Source organism: Periplaneta americana, chromosome 1 (assembly GCF_040183065.1).
Source record: "Periplaneta americana isolate PAMFEO1 chromosome 1, P.americana_PAMFEO1_priV1, whole genome shotgun sequence".
In the NCBI taxonomy this organism is placed as follows: Eukaryota; Metazoa; Arthropoda; class Insecta; order Blattodea; family Blattidae; genus Periplaneta; species Periplaneta americana.
Genome location: NC_091117.1, coordinates 22,723,932 through 22,736,743, shown reverse-complemented (window position 1 = coordinate 22,736,743; position 12,812 = coordinate 22,723,932). Strand labels below are relative to the sequence as shown.

At 35.6% G+C, this 12,812-nt stretch overlaps 1 protein-coding gene across 5 annotated transcripts in view; it reads left to right on the top strand.

Moving 5' to 3' along the window:
• The window catches only part of LOC138715150 (heat shock 70 kDa protein 12A-like), a 172,419-nt gene extending 160,273 nt beyond the window's left edge, over positions 1–12,146 (top strand). For 4 of the 5 annotated variants that reach the window (XM_069847838.1, XM_069847742.1, XM_069848094.1 and 1 more), the window contains 5 exons: positions 165–287; positions 634–774; positions 4,322–4,454; positions 7,415–7,590; positions 11,498–12,146. In XM_069847838.1, coding sequence (XP_069703939.1) covers positions 165–287; positions 634–774; positions 4,322–4,454; positions 7,415–7,590; positions 11,498–11,713 — 789 coding nt within the window. In that variant the 3' untranslated portion in view covers positions 11,714–12,146. Of the gene's footprint in view, positions 1–164; positions 288–633; positions 775–4,321; positions 4,455–7,414; positions 7,591–11,497 lie in introns of those variants that run through there. The other variant, XM_069848012.1, reaches the window with a different exon arrangement.
• Positions 12,147–12,812: the final 666 nt, after the last annotated feature.

Here is a 12,812-nt window from a genome sequence, read left to right as displayed (position 1 = left end):
AGTTATGGGGAGACAGTTTCGGAATTGACCGTCACATAAAATGCAACTCTCTTTTGCTGCTACTACTACTTGCAAATGAAAAGAAAGAGATAACAAGAGGAAGACAAGGAAAACAAAGAACATACTTATATTTGTAATTATGACGTACCTATTTTATATTTCAGGTTGAACAGACAGTGAAAAAGTATGGCAGGAAGGACATCACTTGGTCAACACAGGGAATGCTTAGATTACAGCCAAACGTAATGATGGAACTTTTCAGACCAATGCTAGATAAAATAATTCAGGTAACTACCATTATGTAAGTAAGTCATAGTCTTAAACTTTGTAAGTAAATTATCTTCTACTCAAAGTCGCGGTTAAAAGGTACTGGTAATTGTTCTTGTATAACATGAATCAGTATTTCGTCTAACCTGAATCATTATTTCCACCATACTTGATACCGATAGTTTAATTATTTAAAGATAAAATATGCTATATCATACTTTTATTTTGATACCGGTAATCTTTCTTGTAATGCTCAGGGACAGAAATTTAAACATCTATGAAATATTATTCTATTTATTTCCACAGAAATTATTCTTACATTCCTGCTACTTGACTGTTCACTAAATTAGCAATCACTTGTTTTAGCATATTCGAGATGTTCTTGAAAGTCCAAGAGTGAATGGCATCAAGTTTCTGTTTCTGGTAGGAGGATTTGCAGAATCTCAAATTCTGCAGCATGAAGTTCGAAAGACGTTCAATGACAAAGTAAAAGTCATCATACCACAGGTAAAATATTTATGTATAAATATCTATTACTGATATAAATTAAAAATTACACTTAATTTACTCAAAGTACACTTAGAAATGTTATATTTCATTATACAGTAGGCCCTACATAAGACATAGTGTTAGAATCTAGCAGGGGCGTATTTTGCGGGCTACCGGGGCTACCGGTGGTAGCCCAAGGAAATTACAAAAGAAAAAGTTCATAATATAACATAATGTAATAATTTTGTATTATTAGTTTTACCATAGTAATTAAAATTAAAGTAATTGTTAGATATATTTTGTGTAATAATAGGGTCAGCGGTAGCCCAAACCCTTTAACCAGTATACGCCACTGGAATTTAGAAACTAACCTCTTATTTCGTAATTTTCCTGATTAATTTCTTCACTCAGAACATTTAAATTTTCTACGGGTTTTCTCTTTTCTCATAATTTTCTTTCTCTCTTTTTACTGGAGTTACGTGAAATTAACCACAATTTTATAGCTACGTTTTAATGTCTGTCGTTCATTATATCATAGTAAAGTTGAAATTCAGCGCTTCTCTGTTCTCATTTGAAGACCTAACATTCTAAATATGCTGAGTGCCAATTTTTCAAATTTAATTTTATTCAATCTAAGAGAGAAACATCCATATGAGAATATCATATTAAATTGTCTTTGTCATAGCTCAACTGTAAGTGACTCACTCGTGCGCCAAAATACAATGTTGTAGGTATCTTAGCATGCATTTCGCAGTGTGTTTTTCATAAATATCTCAGAAAGTTAACTCTTCTCAGGTTCTCAGCCAGGTGAGTTGGAGATTAGCTTCCAAGCTTTCGACAGCTAGCTCTGCCATCTTCTTCAGGGATGAAGTGATGTGGGACCACGTCTAGCCAGTATATATGCAAAAGTAGGGCTTCCCGCTGCGGGCCAATCAGGAGCTAGTTCCTAGCCCCGACCACCAGGCGCATTCTGGTTGGTGGACACGGCAGCCAATCAGGAGCTACTTGCTGGTGTCTACAGAATACCTTGTGAGTGTGGGAAATGTTACATCGGGCAGACGGGACGAACTATTATGGAACGCTGCAAGGAACATCAACGCAGCATAAGACTATATTATCCTGATAAGGCTGCAGTAGCCCAACACAGCCTAGAAACTGGTCACAAGATAGATTTCGGCGCCACCACCATCTTGGACAAGACATCAGGTTACTGGACTTGGTTATCAAGGAAGCCATCGAAATCCAGCTAGATGGCAATAATTTCAACAGAGACGGGGGTCTACAGCTGAGTACAGCATGGAAACCTGCCATCAATACGCTTAGACCACCAGCACACAGCAGACAGTTGGGACCAGCAAGTAGCTCCTGATTGGCTGCCGTGTCCACCCACCAGAATGCGCCTGGCGGTCGGGGCTAGGAACTAGCTCCTGACTGGCCCGCAGCGGGAAGCCCTACTTTTGCATATATACCAGCTAGACATGGTCCCACATCACTTCGTCCCTGAAGAAGATGGCAGAGCTAGCCGTCGAAAGCTTGGAAGCTAATCTCCAACTCACTTGGCTGAGAACCCGAGAAGAGTTATTCTATATCAAACGCCAGGAAAGCCTCAAGTCATACATCTCAGAAAGTTGTTTTTGGCACTTAGCACATTTAGAATGTTAGGACTTCATTTGTTCGTATGTTCACTTTACAACATAACGGAACTAAATTTCAACACCTATCTGCAAACTTAGCCATATTGTGATAATGGCTGATAATAAATTGTATATTACTGGTATTGATAATATTGAAATTGGTTCACCTTTCAGTTGCCTAAAACTTCATTTCTTTTGTGGTCCAGAAACAATAACCAGCAATTTTTCTATTAAATTTTATTGCAGCTACTTAAAATATTTCTGCTCTGCCTTTTAATAGAATTGTCCAGATCTCACTTGTATTTATTAGTATCTGTCTTGTTTGTGTCTATAAATATTAAATATTGTACTGCATTTCACTAGTAATTGTAGTACTGGTAATTGTTTTAAAAACATTTTATAACTCCTGATGTTTTTATAAATTTTAGAAGACAATTATAGATCTATTTTTGGCTTAAATATGTGCATTAAATTTACATTTTAGTATAGCATAGTTTATAAAACAAAGATAATTTTAAGTAATTATTCTTTAGGGATTTTAAAATATTTTTTCTTCAAAAAACTTTACTTTTCGAAATGATTTTAATAATTTGTAGGTCATAAAGCTACTCGTCCTATAATTTTCCCAACATTCCTATTGATTTTACTTTCTCTTGTTTTTCATGCTTTCAAAATAAGAAGGAATACCTACGTGTGATTATTAATTCTTCTATGTGTGAAATGTTGTAAGTATTAACATTCAATGTCCAAAATGTTGTATGAAAACCTAATGTTCAAAACAATCTGCTTTAGTTAAGAGCGACCTCCAAATTTTTAAGACCCAAGAATATTATATTCGACAATAAAATTGTTAATACAACAGTCTCCTTCCTAGATGTATACCTGTCTCTAATGTCAATACTAACAGTACAATGCAACTGCGAATTACAGCAGCTCTGCATAGGAATGTAACGTTGGAAATAAAAAAAAAAATAATATAAATAATTGATTAAATGGTGATCTTACTCGTGTTAATTGTGTAAGCATGTGCGGCTTACAGCTGTTTCAGTGCTTCTTCACACCATCCTCAGAGCCTATTAGATCTCGGCGTCATCTCGAACTCGCTGCCTGTTGTGTGGGTGTGTTCGATTGTTGAAAAGTGTTGAAATGTGGTGTCAAATAGTGTGTGTGTTCTGAAATTGATCTGTGTGTTGAGAATTTGATCAGGGTGTGTTTTAGTTAACACGAGTAAGATCACAATTTAATCAATTAATTATTAGAACAATATGAAATATACAGACACACTAAAACACACCCTGATCAAATTCAGAACACACACACTATTTGACACCACATTTCAACACTTTTCAACAATCGAACACACCTACACAACAGGCAGCGAAGTTCGAGATGATGCCGAGATCTAGTAGGCTCTGAGGATGGTGTGAAGAAGCACCGAAACAGCTGTAAGCCGCACAGACTTAGATAATTAACACGAGTAAGTCCACTAGTTAATCAATTACGAATAAAGATTATATAAAAAAACACACACGCACATATACACACACACACATTGGTATTTTCTTCATACACAACAATCATATTTTTTGTGCTACTATTATATTACGCTTATTTTTTTACCATTACTACATTATCTTCACCTCATGAAGAAGTGAGGCCTCTATGTAGTCTATCTTCTAGTACAGAGTAGGGGCTTCATTCTGACCAGCTACTTTTTACCATTACTACATTATCTTCACCTCATGAAGAAGTGAGGCCTCTATGTAGTCTATCTTCTAGTACAGAGTAGGGGCTTCATTCTGACCAGCTACTTGAACTTAAGTCAGTAATGGACAGATAAATAAAAACAAGTGTAACTTTATTTTTAGTGTAGGCTAATTGTCTAATGAAGGTACCAGTACCATGCTGAATTGATGTGCTGTTTTGAACAGGGTGTATCATTAACAATTCTACGAGGTGCAGTGCTGTTTGGCTTGAATCCAGGCCTGGTGACAGTCAGACGATCCAAACAAACCTACGGAGTGGGAGTACTCAAACGTTTCATGCATGGCGTTCATCCACCAGGTTAGTGACATATAGAATAAGAAGGAACTGGAAAAATAAATATTGAAAAATCTCAACCCGATATCAATTATTCCTCTAAAAGAAAATACATAATATAAAAATTAAACTACTTTATTAAATTATACACATCAACTGTTTGAAGTTGGAACTCTTTCTATAGTAAGACTGCGAATTTTGTGGAACTGCTGATATCTTGTCTTGAACATTGAAAACTTTAGCATTATACAAGGTCCGGCAGAATGATCTCCATGATTACCAACATAAATAACAAGAGCAACATAGATCCTATTCACACAGAAGAATGTTTGCCATTTTGACATCACTTTGTTTTAAAGATAATATCGTCCAAATGCTTGCCCTCACGAGCTATACACTCCTCAAACAATGACAGTGCGTCCTTCTTCCTCAAAAAAGCATGGCTCTATTATTCCAAATTGTGCAATGAGATTGAAATGATGCATTGACTTCTACATTGGATAGACCTGGAAGATCATTTCAAACACGTTACAAGAAACATATCACAGCCATAACCAAACTACACAACAATTCAACCTATGCAGAACACATCACAAACTCAATCACAACTACAGCAATATAGACATTGACATGAAAATACTACACATCCAGCCAAAAAATCAGAAACTTGACGCTCTAGAACAATATGAAATTTACAAATAGACAAAAAAACACACCCAGCACATCCTGAACACTCAACTCAATTTCAAAACGCACACCCTTTCCAACACAATCATGAACAAACCTCACCACAACAGGAAACCAGAAGATAATGCGGGATCTTCACTAGGCTTTGTACAATGAAGAGTTTGATTTCAAAATGAAATTTCATTCATTCATTCATTCGTTCATTTATTTTATTCCATAGATCTTACATGAGCAATGAAGCTTTAAGATGTGGAACAAGTCAAAATTTTACAGTATTACAATTACAATTTTTACAAATTTTTATAGTTTTACAATTTAGTAATTTTCTACAATTTTTACAATTTTGTGCAATTTTTTACAATATTTTGGCGAGATGTAGTGAGATGAGGTAAGGTCCGAGGATTCGCCAAAATATTACCCGGCATTTGCCTTTTGGTTGGGGAAACCTCGGTAAAACCCAACCAGGTAATCAAATCAAAGGGGTTGATGCCAAGGACTCGCCATAGACCATCCGGCTTCAGTCCCACAGCTGTGGAAAACCTCGGAAGAAACCAAAGACCAAAGGGGGATCCAACCCAAGCCCGAACGCAGCTCCGGATCAGCAGCCCAGCAAGTCTGCCGACTGAGCTACATCGATGGCTCTACTAAAAGTATACAATACATAGCCAATCAGATTATTAAATTTACAAACGCAAACGATCATTCATCAGTTGAGCTATATGTATAATACAAAACAAGTAAGTTAATCAAATTTAAGGCATAAACAATTCAACCAGTTGTGATATACAGAAATTGATAATACATATCATGCAAACTACTTCAAATTACAAACACAAAGTAATCATTTTAAAAGCATATACAATTCATCAGCCAAACTATAAAAACATATACAATCAAATTAGTTCAATTTACAAACTTATTTTCGTTAAGCTATACAAAATTGTACAATTCATATGAAGTAGATTAATTCAATTTATAAGCTTAAACAATTTATCAGTTGACCTATAGAGTATACTATTCAATTTACAGCACATACAATAAAAGACAAAGAATACTGTACGTAATATATAAGAAATTAGATTAAGATGTAAAAAATAAACTGGGGCATTGAAAAAGGGATAACTGAAAAAATATAAAACTTTGAAAGAGGTTTTGTTAGGGGAAAGATCACAACAGTGGGAACATCGTTTAGTGATGATGATGATGATGATGATGATGATGATGATGATGATGATGATGATGATGATGATGATGACGATGAGCTATACCTGTCTTCTTGCTGAAAGTTTTGTGTGCCTTATATGTAGGTCTATATAAGTTAATTTAACATGTATTATATTCGGAAGACTATTGGATAAGAATTTATACCAGTGGGTCGAAAATAGACCCTCAAGGAAATGTAGAAGCTGGTATTTTTAGTAATCTATTTTGCTTCTATCTCCCAGTTGGTTATAATCTATCTGCCTATGATGGAGAAATTGAAGCTATACATGTTGTCTTAAATCAACTTTTATTCCATATCGATAAATTCACAAATGCCATCCGTCTCAAAAGCAGCCATTTTTTCCATAAATAAAACTGACCACCCCTACACAGAACAAATCAATAATTGTCAAAAAATACTTGCAACTTTAAAAGAACGTGGCAAAACAGTTGTGTTACAATGGATCCCAGGACATTGTAATCTACATGGGAATGAACAGGCTGACACATTAGCTAAGAAGGGCGCCAATCTCAAAATAAACCCATGGAAACCTTTGTCATTTAGCTCAGTAAAACAATATATCAAGCAACTACAAAAAATAATCAGCAACAAGAACTGGACATAAACATTTCGCAACAACGTAGGAAATTACTGAAGGATATACCTCCTGAACCCAGAAGATTAGCAGTTGCAAGCTTTCGTCTTAACACTGAACATGACATCCTGGGTGAACACCTCAATCGTCTTGGCATTCTTCCATCAGCATCCTGCATTTTGTGCCATCAACAGGAAGACATGGATAGACAACATCTTGCAAAATGCCCTGCTCTGAAATCCTCCAAGGAAGTCGACCGCTACTGGGAAGCCAGAGCCCGAATGTTTTTAATTACTTAATCCGTAATTTTGTTCACCACTTTCTTATTTTTCCCTCAGTCAATGATAGTAAATATCATGTACTAGCCATTAGACAAATAAATAAATATTTTGATATAAGTACTGTATCTTTCATTAATTTGCTTGGTCTTCTTTTCAAAGCGGAACATATTATTAACTACCTATATTTTGCATGATTTTTTTCCTTTTCTTTTTTTAGAAAAACTTATTGAAAAAGATGGCGTAGAGTGGTGTGCTGACGTGCTAGACAAATTTGTGTTGGCTGAGCAGTCAGTGGGAATTGGAGAGACCGTAGTGCGTCGGTATACCCCTGCCTGTCCATCTCAGAAGTCCATTGTCATCAATATCTACAGTGCTGATTCCGATGAGGCACAAGTAAGCAATTCAAAAATATACTTACAGAGGAACTTATGTCAAAACTTCCCCTCAAATTGCGTGCATAGTTGCACCTTTACAATAGATAGACAAATATAAGAAATTGGCTGCCCAAACTGTTAGGATATGAAAACTTATTTGGAATGTCGCATTTAGAAACTACAGTGATTGCAAGGGATGGTTGAGCTGCCTTCTTCTGTGAATGCCTGTCTGGTTACATGATATGCTAGATAAAACGTCACAGGGAAATTATGTATTCATAAAGCAAGGTCACTATTTCTAAATTTTGGGAAATCTTTTTACATGATGTTCTTTTATGCACAATTGAAGGGTTCAGAGCCATAGTGGGCCAAGCGCCATTTATTAAAAATGGAGAAAGCAAGGTTTAAAGTTTAGTGAATACCATAGTTTAAAGAAGATTGACATATCATTTAGTTTTAATGTGTATACTTTATATTACTTACTATATGTTTTCATCGAATTATGGTAATAACTTAATTTTAATGAATTTAAATACTATTATAGTCACAATCATGCCATGATATGAAAGAAAAATTTCACAACCTCGAGCGGGAATCGAACCTGCGACTTCCTGTTCTCCGGTCAGGCGCTCTACCACTGAGCTATCGAGTTCGTCTCACGCCAAAGGCCAAAGTCGCAGGTTCGATTCCCGCTCGAGGTTGTGAAATTTTTCTTTCATACCATGGCATGATTGTGACTATAATAGTATTAAAATTCATTAATATGTCACATCAACGGACGTGTATACGTCACCAAACATCGTAAGATGAAGATTACATTAATTTTAACCCTTGTTTTCTACGTCTTCAGTAGATGGCGCTTGACCCACTATGGTTCTGAATCCTTCAATTGTCATTATTCTTAGGGCTTTCTTTCGTAAAACAAAACTATGTTTAGTTTCAGACAAGTTGCCCCAGAATATTAATCCGTATTTCATTATAGAATGAAAATATATAGTCTGACATTTTAATGGTGTTTATATCGCCAATGGAGGATAAGGATCTTAATACACAATAGGAAGAGCAAACTTTAGGAGTAGGCCTAATATATTTTCTGAGTGTTTTCAGTTCAGGTGATTACCAAAATCCAAACTAAGAAATTTATCGCTCACATATAGATTATTTAAGATCATTTTCATTTGATCTAATATTCTAGAAAAACTGAGCACTAAAATATAATGTTAAATTTGATTACACTGGTTTTACGAGCATAAAGTGCTCGTGAGGTTCAATACTTTGCACTAAACCAATCATTCGTTAGATTTAAAACTGTATTAGAAGTAGTTATGCATATAAAATAATTATATTGTTTAATTGAAATAATTAAATTTGTAACTTCTGTAAATAACATTACCTGGGATAAATTATTTACGGTTAACGCTAAATCATTTAGGAATATATTTATAATGATCATTTTGACGTGTTAAATATAAACTAAGTTTGTAAATACCTAGTTGACTAGGTTCAGCTTAGTACCGGTAGTAGTCATCTTCAAAACTAGATCATTAATTCGTTCATAAGTGTTCTGCCCATGGATAGGTCTTTCACTGCAAACCCAGCATTATCCAATCTTTCCTATTTTCTGCCTTTCTCTTAGTCTCTGCATATGATCCACATATCTTAATGTCGTCTGTCATATGATATCTTCTTCTGTCCCAAACTCTTCTCCTGTTCACCATTCCTTCCAGTACATTCTTCAGGAGGCAGTTTCTTCTCAGCCAGTGACCCAACCAATTCCTTTTTCTCTTTAGATAGATAGATAGATAGATATTTATTAGCCTTAGGAAATACAATGATTTCATGGCATCGTCAGAGTGAATACATAATAAATATGCGGTTACATACATGTTTTTCCGACATACAAGATGTCTACAATAATATACAAATAATATACAATCAATACATTCAGTAATGAAGTCAATTCTCCACAGTTTTCTTCAGACCATTACTTGTACAAGGTTCTTGGTTTCCTTATCTTCTTGGGCAGTCTCACCCCAGACATGAATCAGATAGAAAAGAAGAGCAGTAAACACAAAAGGAGATACTAACTACTGTAAACTAAATTTGGAGTGCTAAACTAAGATACTCATTGACAGTAAAAGGCATGTGGAAAAGTAAAATATGTTTCACTGACTTTTTAAATCTAGCATAGCTAAGGGCTTTAGTTTCAACAGGGAGTTTGTTGTAAAGTCTTATCCCTGTATGTGATAAGCTATTGAGACTTTCGGATCAGTTTCAGTATCATTCTTTCTTCACCCACTTTTTCCAACACAGCTTCATTTCTTATTCTAGTCCACTTCACATGCTCCATTCTTCTCCATAACCACATTTCAAAAGCTTCTATTCTTTTCTCTTCATTTCGATCATTAATACTAAATCATTAATGTAAGTTAGATAAAATAATGGACCTAAAATTAATCCGTGTTTAATTTAATATTCCTACATTCTGAGTGAATAATTTTGTGACTATTTGGTATATTTATTTTTACTTTTTGTTTTCTGTTTGATAGATAATATACCGTATGTAAACCAACCTAAGGTCTTATCTTTAATACTAGTACCGTAAACTGGGGTTACTTTGAATACAGAGGAAACTTTGAACATTTTTTCAGAAAATCATATTTAGGTTTCTACATGCTGCACTTGTTATAGATGGAGGTAAATTATCATAAAATCATTCTCATACCAAATTTATCTCCATCTATAACAAGTGCAGCATGTAGAAACCTAAATACAATTTTCTGAAAAAATGTTCAATGTTTCCTCTGTGTTCAAAGTAACCCAGTTAACGGTACCATAAAATTTTAATTTTAAACTTAGCAGCAATATAAGTTCGGTACAGTGTAGTGTTTGAACATTTATCTTACTAATTTTGCAGAATATTAAACTACTGTACTGGTAATAAAAACATGCAAAGATTAGGGACAACTGAATGAATGTTTTACACAAATATGTTGTTGTTGTTTTCTAATGCCAGGCGTTTGACAATAAAGTCATTTGACCTCTTGCACTCCAATATTTTTCAAAGATATTATCATGACCAGCCAATGAAGCACAGATTTTGAGGTGTTCCGAATCCATTATTATTATCTGAGAGTGTATTGGCTAGTTCAGTCTTCTTGGCTGATGTTATACCACCAGCATTCCATTGTAAGATGTTTAGTTGATTCTGTACCAATAAAGTAGTCCCCGCCCGGAGATCCGATTGGGGGACTATTGGAGCGGTTAAATGGCAAGTTGTAGCCGATTTAAGTGAACACCATATTTTAACGTTTTGGTGGCTGCTTCATTCATACACAACTCCCTGAATGTCTGGAGGACCACACCTGCCGTTGGTCGACTGGTCCATTGGACCTAGCTGGGAGATCTTGTTGATCACCAGCTTTCCCTCCTTAAGCCACTGGAGGACGATTTTAGTGCCATAGCAGGTCAGCACTAGGAACAGAAAAGTAGAAAGAGGAGGAAGGAAAGGGAAATGAACCCCTAGGCTCGAATGTTCTAATGCCGTCGGGGTCGAAGAAAGTAAGAGTTCAGTCAGAGGACTGGATAGGAAAGGGTAAAGAGGGAATTAGGTATTGGATAGAGGAAAATTATACCAAATTCAGTCATTAACTCATCAAGCTGACCAGTGCTAATGGATGAGTAGCACCTCCTTTTAGTTCAGCTCGTAAAATTATGCTTACTAACAGCTGCACCACGGGAAGGTAGGGGTGGGACATTGGGTATTTTTCCAGGTTGGTTCCTTAAAGCCTTCAATGGGAAGGATTAATGGCTCTCCCCCCTGTATCCGACAGATACCCTTTTTTTACACAAATATAAATACACAGCAGAATCTTCCAAATACTTTTAAGTGGTGGATGGTTTTGTAAAATTTCATTTGCTTTCAGTTCATCACCGATCGTGGGGTTCAACGCTGTGGTACCCTGAGCCTTAATATTCCAGATGTGGAAGACAGCAAAATATGTGACAGTCGTCGTGAAATTCATACCCGCATGGTGTTTGGAGGAACTGAAGTAACAGCCAGTGCCCTGGACATAGCAACAGGACACACTGTGCATGCAGAAATGGACTTCCTTACAATCTCCAGCGACACTGAAGTATAGATGAAAAGGTTGATCAGAAAGAAACTTCTTGTCATTTGATATAGGCTGTGTCAGTATCATACAAAGATCTTTTAATTAGTAATTCTCATCATTGGTTCCGAAATGTTCAAGTTCTAACTTGGCCGAGCTATAGATTTTTTAAGGTGATGAAATCGCTATCATGAATTGATTTGGAAGAGAAGGAAAGTCAGGTGCTCACACAGCATGTGAAAGTAGGCATACTCTATTGCAGAGATGGGCATCATGCCTCACTTGAGAATTTGTGCCTCACTGACCTTCACAGAGCTTATCGCTCTGAGTGACATCATCTTCACAGTCCCCATTCCTCCCTCACGCAGCTCCTAGGTGTGGGCAGGTTCTATATCAGTTTCATAAGCAATATCAGTGGTGGCATAATGGCATTACCAAAGCATTGTGTACGCTTAGAAAACGATTATTTCATGAGAAATGGGAGAAGAGTTTTTTTGCTGTTTAGAAGGGGATAACATAAGATATATGTTATGCTCGAAAATCCTATTAGGCATTAATAAATTTAATATACAACGACATTACTCCTTATGTCATAAAGAACATGCTGAATTAGAAGGCAAGACAAATTAAATGTTATTTTTCGTACTATTCCGAAGAAAATTTATGATCTCAACATTTGCATAGTATACTAAATACGACATTATACCTTAAACACGCTGCATTAAAAGGTACGAGGAATTAAATGTTGTTTGTACGTATTATTTCCAAAAAAAAATTTATTAAAAAAAATATCAAATGTGCGTAGAAAACGAAATATGTTCTTCTGAAATTATTTTAAGTCGAGAATGTGCAAATCTATTAAGTAATCTTGATAAACACCAGAATACTCAAGAAAATAAACATAGACAACGTGATGGAATATTATTGGCTAGTTATGCAATTTCTCGCCTGTGATTTAAATCAAGTCAGCTACAGAGAAACGGTAAAGAGGTTTATGATTAAAGCTGCCGAATTAATTTGCCAAATTGAATAAAAGTTTTCGAGTCTCTCACGTTAACCAAGCGCTTTCCTAATAATTCGCCACTGACCGCCTTAGCGATTACGAAAAGGTGACGCAGGTCACAGCAGT